General features: G+C 41.0%; 1 protein-coding gene across 2 annotated transcripts in view; it reads left to right on the top strand.

The window, feature by feature from the left end:
- The window catches only part of ST8SIA1 (ST8 alpha-N-acetyl-neuraminide alpha-2,8-sialyltransferase 1), a 127668-nt gene extending 111068 nt beyond the window's left edge, over positions 1 to 16600 (top strand). For both annotated transcript variants that reach the window (XM_061988840.1, XM_061988839.1), the window contains one exon: positions 14364 to 16600. In XM_061988840.1, coding sequence (XP_061844824.1) covers positions 14364 to 14850 — 487 coding nt within the window. In that variant the 3' untranslated portion in view covers positions 14851 to 16600. The remainder of the gene's footprint in view (positions 1 to 14363) is intronic.
- Positions 16601 to 16928: the final 328 nt, after the last annotated feature.

Here is a 16928-nt window from a genome sequence, read left to right as displayed (position 1 = left end):
TATAGCACCATACTCAGCAGAAATGTAAAAATAAAGTAAAAAATGCTGATACTGCACAGATTGTGCTGTAAAGCATATTACACAATACTCTGTCTCCCCCAGCTAGAGTGAGAAATGCATTACTGTGATCCTTCAAAGGAAGGCAGAACTTACTGTCCTTCCTAGGGTCCTTACTGCCTGAGATAACAGCTTGGTACAGCCTGAGCAAGGCCAATGCTCTGCACCTTCCCCAGCCTTGATGGCGTTGTCCTGTTTTGTTTTTTTTTTTTTCCTACAGGCAATATCTGGAGCATGAAGTTTTAAATGCGAACTTGGCAGGAAAGCAAAGCGCTGCCTTTGGTGGGCTCAGTTTAGTAAACCCATGTATTTGCTGCAGCCGTGCTTGATCATGAACCTTTTACCAATGTGAGGACTCTCAACCACAATGTGTTCAGGGCTTTGCTTTTAATTCCCTTTTAAGATATCCCTTGTATAGGCATCATTATGACACAGCCTAAAGACAGGTCCACTGGCTGCCTCTCTGTGCTGTCCCAGGCTCTCAGTTGTAGTCCCAGAAATGGCTTGTGACAATGGCAACATGTGGCTTGTTCCTCTTCTTTCTTGCACTGCACAGATGCACTTTGCTTAGCTGACGTGCAGTGGAGATGTAGCCACATTGGTAAAATACAGGGCTAGGGACTGATCCATGGCTCCAATTCCAAGCAGCACAGACTGGCTTGCGAGGACATAGATCAAGTCTCTGTAGTGTATTTATCTTGATAACAACTAGCTGGAGCACCTGGAATAGAGCCAAAGAGTGAGCTAACATCATTAAGCTATGTGAGCATTTGGGAATCCAGCACTTCTGCTGGCTTTGAGGTCCTTTTTAATTTAGTGGGGACAATAAATTTCTCAGCACTATTACAGTCTGTCTCCCCAGCAGACTCCATACACTGTCTCCCCAGCAGTTATAAGGTACGGCTGTACAAAACTGTCATGCTGAAAACAGATGCTTGCACAAGTTCTTGCTCTTTTCTTAGATAGGAGTAATTTTAGAACACTTGGACAGTGAAGATGGTATAGCTGCACTCAGTTACCTGTACGTTTGACTTTGTGTGTCTCAGTTTGTGCAGGTCTGAATCATCAAGTCTTTTAAATAGAGATGACAGTCTGGAACCATGTTGGGTGGGTTTTGAGTTTGAATGTCCTGAGCTGGAAAGGAGAAATAATGAAAGTGTTGGGAGAAAACTGATTTCTGCATCTGGGCTGAGCAAGATTTTTTTTCTTCATGGCACTGTGGGTCTGCTTGTAGATTTTGCAGTATAAGTCAAGGATGATTTAAGATCGTCAGAGAGCTTTTTTAATAGCAAGTATTGTCATAATTTAGAGGCAAGAGGACGATGGTCATATTCTTGATTTCTTCTGCTTTTTAAAAGTTTGTTTTTCCCAGTGTCTGACAGTTGTAGCGTTTCATTCTTTAGCACAGATTTTATGTTAGTTACGGGACATTACAAGGCATTTCAGGGCTGCTGGAAGCTCCCAAAGAGCTTCTGAAGTTGACATCTTTCATGGTGCTGATGCTGCTAGGATTTCCAACAGGCTCTGTGCTCTGCATCTTCTGCATTCCTCCTTGGGTTCCCTTCTGGCATCTCAGCTTTGCCAAAATGTCTGTAGTGTATCACTGCCACAGCCACAGCAGAAACCGTAAACCCACGTGATCCCCCTGGCCCTTTGTTTCTGAACCTTTGTTCCCTCATGGGGGAAATTTGTACACATTGCCACACACAAGTGAGTTGTTCACAAACAATTGAAGTTAGATTGTGCCGAAAAAGACACTGCTGCTATTCTATCTCAAGAGACCTAGTGGCTGGTATACTGTAGCTGAACTAGGTCATGCGTATGCTCTTTGTGTACCTAGTATTGCACTTGGGACTACAGACAATGGCATTGAGAAAAAAAGACCCAGAGAACTAGCTGGCATATACTGGCTGAACCATTTTTGCAGGCTGTCTTTCTGAAAGGAAATTCATTAGGCACACTAGTATGCCCCTGTGCAAATTGTTTATGCTTTTGAATCCACGCTCCTAGGTCCATTAAACTGGAAATGGAACTGGAAACAGCTGCTGGAACAGAACACACAGGACTTTTCTGCCAGAGCATTGGTTCAGTGAGTTTAGTTTTATTTCTCACTTTGTGCTCCAGCACAGTTGCTGCCATCCCTCATTTCTCCTGGTACATTAAACGTTCAAGGTTCAGGAATGCAAATGATTGTGCTGAATGAATCATTTTTGTAGCCTCATGCATCCAGAGAATATTACTGTCTTTAGTTGTAAGTTCACAGTGTGCTTCTTGAATAATGTAGTGTACTGGTGGTTTCTGAAACTTTAAATATCTGGCATATGATAACATAAAGATTGACCTATATGTTCATTTGAGGAAAGTTAGTGTAAATCCGTTGGTATCAGGGGAACTGTGTCAAACATCAAGGCAGGACCTTAATGATCATGTTTCTATTCCATTTAAAGGTATATTCAAAATAGAGGAATATTTTAAATTGCAACATTCCTCAGGTTGTTCTTTTTAACATAAAAAACACAGATGTGGGTGGAGATAGATGAAATTGGCCAATTTTTATAACAGCAGGACCAATCGGAAGAGAATTTTGTGTTACAAGCAAAGTGCTAGGTTTGCTGAAGCCCATAAGGTTCCTAACTCTGGCTTGGTGAAGCAAAGCAGCACACTGCACGGTAACTTAGTAGAGTAGCGGGTCAGGGAAAGGAAATCTTGGCCTTGAGGGAAGTTCAGATAAAATATGCTGCTTGTTAAAAAGTATACTTGTTTTACAAATCATTATCTGGGTAAAGCCTCTGGATAAAAACCTCAGCAATAGCTCTCAAGTGTTGCACATCACCGCACAAACTCTTCTGGCCCCTGACTTTAAAACAAAAAGCTGAATTTCACCACTTCTACCATTTGACTGGCTGCTTTGGGAATACATGTACTGAGCTGCTAGGGAACTAAAGGTCTATTAACCAAAGCAACTGATCACTGAATCATCCTCCCAGTATTTGGAAGCTTTTGGCAGTATAACCACTTCCTCCCGGGGGGGGAGTTTATGGCTGTGGCTGTTGTTTGTCCTGGGTGATTCATGTCCAACCTCAAGTCTTTCAGAGCTGCTGACAGCCTTGACATTTACAGCTACTTTCAAACCTACAATTTGGCCTTAGATGAAAAATACCTTGGCCTTATCAAATGGATGCCCTTAAGGGTTTTTTTTTCTGTTTCTGAGTTGTGATGAAGACCCCAGTTCATACCTTCCTCTTCACTCCAGTATACCCTTTGTCCTGGTTGTTGGTTCCAAATCTAAAGGTTTTTCAGGTACTGTGTTACTGCTGCTTCAGGGAGATAAGCCACATATGGTAGCATTTGTTCCTGATTGGTTATTCAGTAATACTTTAAAATAATGGCTTACGCTGTGTTCAAATCTTCAGTGCTTACTGTAGTTGCATAAAGCATGTGGAAGTTATTTAGTATTAATGTGATTGTTAGAAGTCCTTTGGTAGAATTTCTACAGTAATTCGGTATTAATTACTCTGAGCACTAAAGAAAATTAACTTATTTTTTGTGCTGCTTGAATCTGAAAGAAATCTTGATTCTGTAGGAAATGGTGACGGGCTTTCTTGAGTCGTTTTAATTTGAACATCTGTAAAAGCTCTTGTTCTTTGAGTTTTGGAGAGAAAAGGTAGCTGAAAGGAGTACAAACGTATGATTTTGTAGTTTGACCATAGTTTTACATACTGCACTTATTGGGAAGGTGCTTACCATCTCCTCCACAAACCATGTTAAATGAGAGGGTCACCTCAATCTAACTCCCATTGCAGTAATGTTTTGGCACCATCATGAAGGGGTTTGGTGCAAAGAACTGAGTCAAAAGAAATGAAGCTAGGGCTGAATGTGGGTCTTTTACTGGCTAAAACTTCCAGATAATCTAGTTTTCTCCAAGCAATTTATGAAACCAGGCTGACTAGTTTAAGTGAAGCAACATAGACTTCAGTTCAGGAAATTGTCCAGGGCAGATGCCATATTTTATGAGTGGTGAGTTATCACCTCAGTCACTGAAGCTGTGGTATAACCAAGTTTGGTTCCCTTTTCTGCATGTGGGAACTTAAACCTCTGTCTTTTATCTGGTAGGAGGCAGTCCTAACCATCAGCAAAAGGACATTCTGGGCTAGTACCATCAGAGTCATCTGCTGATACCTTTACCGTTTTTGTGACTAGACAGAGAGGGCCTTAAGAATGTGTGACTTGACATTTAAATGGTCACTCTATTCTTGTCTTCCTCTGTGATTTAATGAGTATTGTATGTCCAGTAAAGTTAGGTTTAACAAGAGAGATTAAAAGACCTTTCTTGATTCATTCCTGATATCTGAGATTGCATTGCCCAAGTAAGTTATTACCTTGCCAATGTTGTCTTCTGGAGGCAAGCTCCATCCAGTTGTGACAATTCATTATTATTGACTGTTTCCTGAGAAAGAGAGCAAAACAGAGAAAGGTTTTCTTGCCTGGTATTTCAGAATGTCAAAAGGTGGGACATGTGACATAGGAAGAACATTGGCTTCAGTTACAAAGATGCTCCTATATCATTTAGTGTCAATAACACAGACCTTTCCCTGGTGTTTGGAAACTAAGAGAAATAGGGAATTTAATGTTTTGCTCCACTTTCCTCAGTCAGTGCACAGAAGACTGTAAAGTCCTAAGTGGCATGCACTGCCTTTCAAAAGTAATATTTTGTCCTAGCAAATAACATTTATTTCCTCCCACCTTAAAAAAACCCAAAAAACACAACAGTTTACTTCTTTTATGGTCTATTTCCTTGGAATGAAGTTAATGGTGGAAAAAAGGTAAAGGAACTCTAGCACTTTCTCAGGTTTCAAAACAGTTGAGATTAACAAAAGCTCCAGCATGTTTCAGCTATCCATAGTTTCATTACTTTACATTTAAGTCAAGAGTGTTCTAGCTTATAGCAATTTAAATTGAGCACAGGTTGTACTAACAGTTGAGGAGAAACTTTGGCAGCTTTATCATGTTGAAAAAAAAAACCTTTAAGTGACATTCTCTGCATTAAACACCATACTTCTTGGAAAATATGTCTGGATGATTTATACAAAGTAGTGGACTCTCTAAAGAATACCATGCTAGAAGCCCAGTACTATGAGCATTCATCAAGCCTTAAGAAAAGGTAAAAGGAAGTTGACATCACTAAAGGGCAAAGAAAAGGGAGATTAACAGAAACAAAAAAACATCATACCAAAAGCTGAAGTTGTTTACAAAGGAAAATTAATTTATTATGACTTCTGACTGATTCAATATTTTATCTATATAGCAGGCAGAAAAAGTTTCTGAAAAGAACTAAATAGAGGAATGAAAATCTAATGCTACATCCTCCTTCCAGTAACAGCTCAGCCAAAAAAGAGAGAAAACCTCAACGTGCCCTACCTTCCATCCCCCACCCCTACTGCTCTGCTGCCATGTGTGTATGGTCAAATGATGATCAGGTATAAAAGAAGTGCTCAGAGAAGACACAGAGAGGCAAGATGAATTATTTGTATCCATGTTCACTGTGGAAGAAACTGAAGATAATTATTAGAGAATTTATGGTCCAGATACATGATGGATGTGAATGTATTGGCAGGACTGAACTCATCCGTGAGTGTTGAAAGAACAGTAGTGTCTGTTTTCCTCACTTGAGGAAACTTGTTTGCTTCTTTATTTTTCTTTTTAGCCTTGTGTTTGTCTTCTGCTAATCTAACTGCCTTAGAGCAATTTATCACCTCTTCTGCTTCTATTCAGGTAGCCAGTAATTCATTGTTTAATTGTAATGCTTATTGTCCTAGGGATGCCAAAGCAGATGAGGTTGCCCAGAGGGAATATAGAGACCTTCTTTTGCATAATTTAGGGTTGTGTGAATTGGGTTTACCCCATTTAAAATATTGTAGATTGATCACATGTTCCTGTGGGCTCTGAACAACTGATTTCATTATCAAGCTTTTAGTTGACAATGTTGTTTAATAAGGATCTGTGCTCCAGCAGTGGGCCATGTGGTATGACCTCAGAGATCACCCATGATAACGTGTACTATAGTTTTAATAAGAGGCTGTCCTACTTAGGTGTTGTTATAATGCCTGATGAAGCATCTTTTAAATAATTTCTTTTCAGTCTATACTTCTGTAGAACAGAGTGTTTTTGAAAAGAAAACGTGTTTAATTCAAACATTGCTGGTTTTTCTCTCTATCCCTGTCTCTTTGGAAGGAGCTCTGAGAGGTTGAAGAGAGGGCATAGTTGTATGTCACCTTTGCTGACATTTGCGAGTGACTAATATGCTGAAGAGGTCATCAGCTTAAAGAGTAAACATGAAAGACTTAGCAAGCAGTCAGGTATACCAACCAGAAAGTATTCTGACCTGTGAATAGGCCTTTCATGGCTGCAAACACTTGCTATGTTTTGTATTTGTGTTACAAAGCATGTAAGACCAGCCCGAACAGATAGGAAAGCATAATGTTACTATCTTTGTGTTTGCTGCAATGCTATTATGGGCAGTGATCTGGAGATCACTTGTGTCTGAACTGTAGTTGAGTAAAAGACCTAGGACAGGAGATACTGCACTGCTCTCTGTTCCTGTTTCGTTGCTGTCCCAAAGACACAGCAATCTGCGTTTGAGACCTATGTTAATCAAAAGTAAATCTCTTGAAGACTATATCTGGGCTTTGTTGCAATTCTTTTTCCCGTTAAGACCTGAGAAAATGTGCGATCTGCTTATGTTTCTTCTTACAGACTAACTCTGCTGTGCAGTCTAGTGAAATTAAATGCTAAAGATTCCAGACTTAGTTCTGTATTTTTTTTTAGTTTGATTTTGCTGGTTCTCTATTTTCTCATCCTCCAGGCTTTCAGTTGTAAGAGCTGTGAAGTATTCAGAAGACTGAGAAATACTGGGCAGCAATTTCATTTTGACAATACAAGTAGTTTACAGCCATGCTGTTCTGCCTGTCTTTTAATATTATTTCCATTTGTGTGTGACTTTAGCAGCTACAGTCTTCAAAGAGTCAAACTAAGATGAGCAGCTTATCTTTTGAAAGCTAAGATTTAGGCTGTCAGATAACAGAAAGGATCGATATTTAGCTCTGCTGCTTTTGGAAAGAGTAGCTATTAAAAGCACATTCTAATTTGAGTTGGTAGAATAAGGATCATACACAGTCCCAAAATACCAGTGAACACTGATGTTTCATTGCTTTGGTGTATAGAATAGCTCTGTGTTCCATTGAAAAACAGAGAGTCAGCTTTCTCTTGGCACTGTATATAGTATTCCCAGGGTGACATCATAAGAGCAGTAATGGGTGGAGGTTTAAAAAAACATCCTAATTAATACTGAATTCAGTCAGAAAGGGAGCCTGCCTATCCACAGGGATTACAGCCTACCTCTGCAATGTCTAACTGGACTTTGAGTGTGTTGAATTATTCTGAAGGTCATATGCTAAGGACAGCATGTCATTAAGAAACAGTCCGGAGGAGAAAGATGTTGTCTGCAGTCACTGTGGAAACAGCATGTTTCCTTGATTTTTAGAGACAATGTCGAGAGTAACCAGAATCTGACCATCAAATCAGGCTAATTTGTTTGTCTTTTAATCTTTGGGTTTAGAGACAAGAGCAACACACACGTTCTTAGAGGTCAAAAGACCCCATCCATAAGAAAGAGGAGGCAGAGGGGGTTTCAGCAGGCCATGCCTACGGGCCAAGCTGAAGTGAGTTTTGGAGACAGTTGTACCCTGAAAGGAAAGAGCATCTTGCTGAGAGTCTGTCTTTGAGTCCCTGAAGGGCAGTCAGCTAGGGGAGAGAGGAGGGGAGGGGAGGGGAGGGGAGGGGAATGGGAGGGAAGGGAAGGGAAGGGAAGGGAAGGGAAGGGAAGGGAAGGGAAGGGAAGGGAAGGGAAGGGAAGGGAAGGGAAGGGAAGGGAAGGGAAGGGAAGGGAAGGGAAGGGAAGGGAAGGGAAGGGAAGGGAAGGGAAGGGAAGGGAAGGGAGGGGAGGGGAGGGGAGGGGAGGGGAGGGGAGGGGAGGGGAAGGGAAGGGAAGGGAGGGGAGGGGAGGGGAGGGGAGGGGAGGGGAGGGGAGGGGAGGGGAGGGGAGGGGAGGGGAAGGGAAGGGAAGGGAAGGGAAGGGAAGGGAAGGGAAGGGAAGGGAAGGGAAGGGAAGGGAAGGGAAGGGAAGGGAAGGGAAGGGAAGGGAAGGGAAGGGAAGGGAAGGGAAGGGAAGGGAAGGGAAGGGAAGGGAAGGGAAGGGAAGGGAAGGGAGGGGAGGGGAAGGGAAGGGAAGGGAAGGGAAGGGAAGGGAAGGGAAGGGAAGGGAAGGGAAGGGAAGGGAAGGGAAGGGAAGGGAAGGGAAGGGAAGGGAAGGGAAGGGAAGGGGAAGGGAAGGGAAGGGAAGGGAAGGGAAGGAAAGGATCCCATTCCACCCATGCCAGAAGCTGGGTAACCATGGTGCTTGTGGAAGGACCTGCAGTGGAGAATCCCTTCTCCTGAAGCTTGTTAAAATGAGTTTAGTCAAAGTACAGGGGATCTACCAGAGTAATAAAAGCCTCTTGCATTGATGGAGAATGTTTGGCATCTGTAAATTCATTGGTTTAATGATGGGTCTTTATAATTCCATTACTTCATACCTTTTGTAATCACTCTGAAGTGGCATTGCTGGCCTGATTGTTTTTTCTATGTTGCCTTAAGTTCTGTGCATACTTCCAGTGAGATCACAGTTGGTTTTGCCATTGGATTAATGGTTTTATAGTTGAATTGAACTCAGATAGCTATCCTGAGGTTAAGTAAATAATGGTTTGTGTAGCTGGAGAAACTGGGATAAAACAAGAAAGGGGGTCAATTTATAGTACTTCCAGCTCTTGTTTCCGTCTCCCTATGTGGACAAGTTGAGTAGTCTGCCTTCCACCTAATGCATGCTAAAAGTGCCTATGTGAAGAATGAGCACATGGAAACTAGCATGCTGTTAATTCAGACACAGCCTGTGTTTTAGCAAGATTGGCTACAGAAGCCCCAAAGGGGCAGATAAGCAAGAAGTGCATGATATGAATCAGCGTACAGGGCATTAAGGAGAGCATCACTATTTGAAAGTATAAAAGCAGTCTGAGTAATGAACACAGTAAAACTCTTCTGTCACTGCAGCAGAGGAGGTTCAGATGTGTGCTTGCAAGCTGATGACTTGTGACCCCAGCTGTAAGCATATTCCAGCAGCTGCAGCAAATTGCTAAATCATTCTTGGCTAATGCTGACATGAAATTATCTAAATAATTTTTGCAAGGTTATCCTTTGCTATAGGGACAAATTCATAAGTCTTTATATGCCTTCTGTGCTGTTCCTTTGAGCCCTATTTGTCGTAATTTTAAAATAATACACTAGTTCTTTGTCATCTGAGCCCCCCCCCACGTTACTCAATCTTTTTTGATAATCAACTTGCAATTAATCCAGAATGCTGACCTTGGAAGATGCCAACACAGTAAATAACTAGGATATCATCACAGGCATGAGATAGTGACTCTCGGGGGAGATCAAAAGAAATCAAGATGTGAGAAAATGCTGCCATTATTATTTGCAAGTGGGTTAGCTCAATGTCACTGCAGCAAATTCTTTGTGATTACTGGAAGTCTTCTCTTAGTACCAGAGAGCATTCCTGCTAAAGAACATTAAAAACAGATTAAAACCGAAAAAGAAAACACTTGATGCTTTCAAGTCTTTGATTGTATTGTCATGACAGTGTACTATGGCAGTTTTCTCTTGGATGCTTCATTCTTTCTGGAAAAGTAGAGCAGAGCATTTGAGGGAACTTTTCAGCTGGTATCAAAGAAATGATTTCTCTGATATCTCCACAGCTGTGCCTACACGTGCCTGTTGTGAAGTTGTGCTTTTTAAGTTGATCTGTCATATGGACCCGACAGCAAAAATGTGTTGCTGATGGTTTTGTTTGCTCACTGCCCAATAATGAGAGCAGTGGAAGAGAGGTGCCTGGGCAAAGTGACGTGCCGTGATCTGCTTTCACCAGTGGTCACTGTCACCACTCTCGGTTGCTGTCAAGCTGCCGAGACGTGTTACTGCATATGACTGAACAATTTGCATAGTATTCAGGTGCTGCTCAGGGCTCAGGAGATTCCAGATCCAGTTTTATCTAAATGCTGGTGGCTTGTCATGTGTTTGCTTAAGTTTGACTGTGGAAGGATGACCCTGGAAGCAGTTAGCTGCTTCTTGGTCAGAGTTGAGTTGAGGAGGGGATGTTGCCTAAGCTGCACTTGCATGAGTGATGCATCATTTAATGCATTTCTTTTGAAGCTTGGTGAGTGGAGAGAAGCTGAGAGTGCTGAGCTCAGTGCCACTGAGAATGCCAGATATTCAAAGCATGTCTGGCAGAGGTGAGCACTAACTAGGAACCTCCTCATTCAGTGAAGGCTGGACAAGGATCATCATAAAGGAAGGCATTTGTGCCCATATGGATGTGAGGGCTGCACCAGGCTGGCAGCATCCATGCCAGGACAAGCAGGGAATAAATACATCATAGTGCTTGTGCATGCACTGTGGAGCAGGTCAACTGCAGAGGAAAAGGCTTCCTGGTTGTTCTGTCAGGGACAGAGAAGCCTCCTCACTGCCTGCTGGGATGGATGTGGTATTGTACCATAAAAGCCACTGCTGGAATGGGGTTGCCTGCAGGACTCCTTGCTTGGATTGGGAGTTAAAGGAAAATACACTTGAGCCTTCAGTACCATTTCTAGAAACTTGCTGATGCATAGCATTTGATCTCAGATTTCTCAGCCTCTAAACAGCCTGCAAAATGTCAGAAAGCTGGGCAGGGCTCATATTTTTGCTAATGGGGAACAGAAAATTTCATTTGCTTATATTGTCTCCCACCATGAGGAACGCAAGATGGGCAGCAGCTTTTTGGCTGTGTTAGGTCATCAGACCAGCCATAATCACCATGTTTTATGTTTCTACATGGGCTCCTGGCCACCTGCATAATCTCCATCTGTTGAACTGGGCGTAACGCCTACTAACACTGCAATCCAGATAATTTGAATGAGGCTTGGGTTTCCAGGAGGTGATGTTCCTGAAGGACAGTTTGTAGTAGCATGACAAACACTCTCCCTTCTATCTGAAGTCCTTCCTATGCATCGCCCTCATGGAAGTGCCATTCACTTACTATATTCAGACATTTGGGGAGATTCATCTAGAAGAAATGTAAATGTGTTGTGACAACAATAACGAATGTTCAGAGACAGTCCCTGACTCTCTGTGGCTGTGTCTGAGCAATTTTAATATGTTCATCTCAGAGCTGCACAGTGCTATTCTGTGAATGGTAATTTGATGAAAAATGCAGTTTTAGAATAATCATATCTGAGTGAAATTTGCTAACTAGCAGTAAGTGGGAACCTGGCTTCCAGGAGTGACAGAGGACTCGTCTCTGCCTTCTCCTCTGCCAAAGTGGAGATGGTTCCTCCACATTGCATCAATCTATGTGCTCAACTTCCCTTTATGGTGAAAGGAAATTTGAACCTGCATCTCCCACCTCACTAGGACAGGGCTTGGATACTGAGGCTCTGGGTGAATATTGAAAGTATTAAGGTAAGGATTTTAATTTTTTTATTTACCTTTTATGACTGTGTCCTGATGGAAATTGAACAAGTCTGATAGAATAGACCCAACTCCTGTGCCCGATGATCTGACAGGTTGTCTTGCTGCTCCTTGGAAAGACAGTATAGTAGAGCCTGGTTTGGGGAAGACTTATTTAAAGGTCTGATAGTAATGGAGTAAGAGGGCCTGTATGAGAAGGTACAGCTAGCCAATGAATTTCTGCCAGGGCACCCTGGACTTGGCTGGCCTTGTATATTGAGCTGTGTCTTTGCTATTTCTAAAGAAAATAATGCCAAATGCACTTATTTATGAAATTATTTTTATTCTTCTGTTTTGTATGTTCAGGTTGCTTGAAAGACTTTTGGCCTTGTCTACATTAGCAAATGACACCATGGAGTAGGAGCAGTTCTGCAGAGCAAAACAGTAATGAAGACTCAGGCAGATTTCAAGGAGTTTGCTTCATAACAGCTGTATTCTAATGCCAGTTGAAGGAAAATTTAAAAGAAACTAGTAGTACATCAGGAGACCAAGTGTATGTGTTGAAAATGTCAGCAAAACATTTCAACTTTTTAGGAATCTTTCAAACATGCTAAACCATTTTAAAAATGCTAAAACAATCTGGCCCATGTTCATGAGACATTTCAATTTTTGTTGACAAATGTTTCAGATGAAATTTTATCTGGTGATTCTTGAGGTCATCTGGTATTCTACTTAAACCTGCATATCTTGCTCTCTGTGTGATTTTTGCTGTTGTTTCACCGAGATCTATAAACAAAATTGATCACTTCATAACCCTTTAAAAAATATGTTCTTATACCTATCTCTCTGCCTGCACCAGAGAAAGGAAAAAAATCCCATGCTGCTGTCTCAACTTTCTTGTTTTGACTCCTCTGCTGTGTGAATATGAAATCAGTAATAACACATTTACCTTAGCTGCAGGAAACTCTGAAAGAGAAGGCAGCAAGAAGGGCAAGACGGGCATTTGGGAACTGAGGAAAAAATTAGGTACCACATTTGGGAGAGCAACCCAGCTGCAGTGAAAGGCACGCATGTGAGGCTTGTGTGGAAGCAGCTTTTAATGTAGCAAACTTTTACTGCATGCCGAAGGCTACAGATACTGTTACGTGGTAAAGGTGGGAAGGGCTTACTGGTGATGTGAAGACTAAATGGCTCTGTAAAGAAAGCAGATTATGGAGAATGTAGAGAATTGTTTCCTTGTTATAAACAACCTCAAGTTAGATCTTTATCTACAGGAGCATTAATACACCTCTGTAGGAGAATGGATTTGACTTACAATCTTTCCGTAAAGATCTTTACTGTTGTATAAATTACTTCATGGGGTGTTTGCCAGCTTTTTTCTCTTTTATGAGTGACAATACTACTGTAGAGGATCCATTTGAGTGAAAGTCCAGTCTAAGTTACCATTTAGTGGTGGACTTGACACTGTTGCATTAGTGGTTGGACTTGATCATCACAATGCAGCTTTTCAATGTAAATGACTGATTCTAAGCATCCTCCAGTGTAATCTGCACCTCAAAACATGTACTCCTATGACTTTGCATGTTTATGATTTATGTAATGACTTTTACCCATGGCTCTGGCTGAGCTCTGTATCAGTTCTAACGATACATATTTGGGATACTTTTAATGTTTTACCAAAGTGTGATTTATTTAGTGTCAGATGTCAGGACAGGTCAAACGTCAGTGCAGGTTTTGGTGTGTGTGAGTGACCTAGGATTTCCTGCCAGATGACTTCTTCTTCTTGATATATTCAGAAACATATTGCAAGGAAAGGTTATAGTGTTGACAGAATTCTGGTTTTGGAGTAGTATTTAAACATCAGGAATAAAATAGACATCAGCAAATAGCTATGGGGAATTTAATAAACTGTAACTTGATGTAGTTTTTATACTCAAGAGATGGGAAGACTATAATATTAGAGAAATAATCTGTATGTATACATTGCCCTCCTTGTAGTTGCCAACTATTCTCTCCTTTAACTTGCATGCAACAAATACCAGCTGCTTTAAAACCTACTCAGTGGGTACACTGTACTTCATCTTAAACACTGACTCTGAATATTGTGTGGTGCCTGTTGCTAAATTTTTGTGGTGACACTTGTCCTAAACAGTTAACTGATTTGTGTTTTGCTTGTTTACAACGAAGTATCTTCTTTGAGATTTTTCTGAGCTTCTGAATAAGAATGAATTACTATGGTGGTGCAACCTAAATTGCTATATTCTTACAAGTTTTATACGTCTAAAGTTTCTATTGAAATGTTTCTTGGTATTGCTTTTTCAGTATTTAACTTGGATTCTTTTTTGTATGTCTTTAAGAAATAAGAACAACACGGACTTAAACATTTCTTTTAATGATTCCTGTGCCTGAAAATATAATTTGTTTTTTGGACAGAAAGAAAAAGATCACTGAAAATGATTGATTTTCAGGAAAGCTGTCATTCTCCATTCAGGGTTATTTGAAAAGATGAAATCAGAAATGTTTTGCATTTTGGAGTTAGTGAGATACCAGATAGTTTTCAACTGTATATTCAAGGTTTATTCAGAAAAAAGGCATTGTCAGACAATCAGAATTCTGTCTAGACTTTCTCTGTGCTGGCAAAAGGTGTGCAAGTAATTGTAAATATGTGTATGAAGGGTTTTGAAATGACTGGGAAAACCTATGTGTAAACAACTTCTTTCTCTCTTGTTTTACAGGTTCCAGAATCTGCTTTGGTCTCGAAAAGCATTTGTCGACAGTGTAAAGGTGTATAATCACAGCTACATCTACATGCCAGCCTTCTCAATGAAAACAGGGACGGGACCCTCCCTCCGTGTCTATTACACCCTGGAGGACTTTGGTGCCAAGCAGGTGGTCCTTTTTGCCAACCCCAATTTCCTGCGTGACATTGGCAAATTCTGGAAGAGCAAAGGTATCCATGCCAAACGGCTTTCCACTGGACTTTTCCTAGTCAGTGCCGCCCTTGGTCTCTGTGAAGAAGTAACAATTTATGGCTTCTGGCCATTCTCGGTGGACCTGCACGGGAAGTTTATTAGCCATCATTACTATGACAATGTCTTGCCCGATTCTGGATTCCACGCCATGCCAGAGGAATTTCTACAGCTCTGGTTTCTTCATAAAAGTGGTGTACTGAGAATGCAGCTAGAACCATGTGAGGACCCTTTAATCCAGCCTTCTGCCTGAGGATCAGAGGGAGTCCGTTTGGGAGATCCAATAGTTTTTAATTTCCATGCTCTCCAACAGAGAGTTATATTTTCTGTTGATTCTTTTTAAAGGGAAAATAATTGTGGATCTGGATGGACCATAAAAATGCTACTTGAAGGCCAAATGGAATATATCCTTAATGTATAGTGCTTTGTGGAACTGGGGTGATGGCAGTGAATCTCTTCACTGAGTCCATTCAGCAGCATTGTGAAAATAATGCCAGAAGCAGCACAGCCAAACTTTTTGGGGGACATTTTTAAATGACCAATGTAAAAAGGGCATTAGGGCTCGGAGAGACACAGGGCCACCCACAAGCTTTTGCTGACAGTGCCAAATATGACTGTCTGTTCAAAAATCCATTTCATTCCAGACTGGCACCTCGTACAAGTTTCCTTTTATTTTTTTTTCCTTTCCTCTCTGTTTTGGGGGGAGGAGTGTGTGTAGGAGAGCATGTGTGTGCTGTTGACTTTCTTTGTTTCTTTATATTTTTTTTTCCCAATGGAAGAAAAAGAAAAGGGCTTAAAAGCCCCAGGAGCTGAGTACCATCAACTCCTCTAACCACTCTCGGAAGAGTGAAGAGTGCAAAGAATCTAGTCAGAAGAGTGTTATAGGAATGTCCCGCTACTGAGTGTGGATGGACCTACCTGTTGTAGGTGTTTTCAGGATAGTTTAAGTCATTGCACTTATAGCTATGCTAGTGCTGTACTGTAGACAAGAGCTGGTTAAGGGAAATTGATCTGAAAATAAAATGTGTTTTACAGAACCAGTAGTAAAGTGCAGCCTAGTTTCAACTGACCTGCTGCAACATTTCTACAATGACTTTTGTGGTAGGGATGGTTCCCTGACCTGTTTTGCTGTCCAGCCTTAAGGATTAATTCTGTATTCATTTGGACTCCAGATATTCGTTGACAGTCAAGGGGATTTTAGGGGGTCAGTGGAATGCAGAATGAGGTTCTTCATTTGCTTATAGCAGAAAAAAACCCCGCAGAAATGAATGTAAGTGTCATTTAAAATGAAGCTTCGAAAGTTCTTTCTCTGTATGTGACTAGTTCTTCTGCTTGGATTGTAACGTTAGCCTTAAAGACTTGTACTGTTCTCGCAAGATTGTCTGTGGTTAAAATAAAACAGCCTTTGGGAGCACTGAAAAGCTGCATAGCCAGCAAGAAAAAAAAGACAAAAAGAAAACGGCAGCCCTTATGTAAGGCAACCTCTCTCATGTGAGGGAGCGGGTAAATTGTATCAGTCTGTGCATTGCACACGTGCTGCTCCAGCCGGCGCAGTGCCTGAAGGACTGTTTTATTTTGGGTTATTGCTTGGGCAGCAGATGGTCCTATCGCCATGTAAATGAGAAATCTTTTCGTTTGTTTGCTTTGGTTTAGCACTGTAGGACAAGGAGAGAATACTAGCTTAGTCTACAGCGCAATTTCAGCTGCAAGATGTTATCACCATTAACTTGAAAAATCCAAATCAGTATTGAAGTCACTAGTCAAAGTGTTGAAACAGCGAAACTGTCATCAGGTTTCCACAACAATTTCCTGTGCTACCTGTTTTAGCTCCAAAATGCTAGTATTTTGGGGGATGTGTCCTATTATATGTTGACAACGTCTCTCTTTGTAGACTACCAGCTGCAAGTTATATAGATATAATTAAAAAAAAAAACAAACCAAAACCAAAATCCATGACTCTTCTTTAAATATGAATAATTCAGCTATCTCTGTAGGAGACTGGGAAAAAAAAAATCATGTTTTGCTTGTTAAACCTATATTTCATAATAAAATAATCTTTTGAAATATGGATATTCTGAGTATAAAGTAGATATCATTGCCTAAGATTACAGGGCAGGGATAAACTGTTAATCGGAGATTTGGATTAAATAGTATTCTAGAGATTGTTCTGATAAAATCTGAATGTGTTTTATAACACACTTTGACCATATTTTTGTTAAGAGTACAGTCAACACACTGATGGGATGTCACTTGATAATTCATTCTGTTACGTTTGTTTTATCTATGATGTGGGTACTCTGTGGAGAAGAATTTGAAAGTAAAATATTTTGT

The sequence above is a fragment of the Colius striatus genome, chromosome 1 (assembly GCF_028858725.1).
Source record: "Colius striatus isolate bColStr4 chromosome 1, bColStr4.1.hap1, whole genome shotgun sequence".
Lineage (NCBI taxonomy): Eukaryota > Metazoa > Chordata > Aves > Coliiformes > Coliidae > Colius > Colius striatus.
Note: the sequence above shows the minus strand (reverse complement) of the source record. Positions and strands in the feature narration are given on the sequence as shown.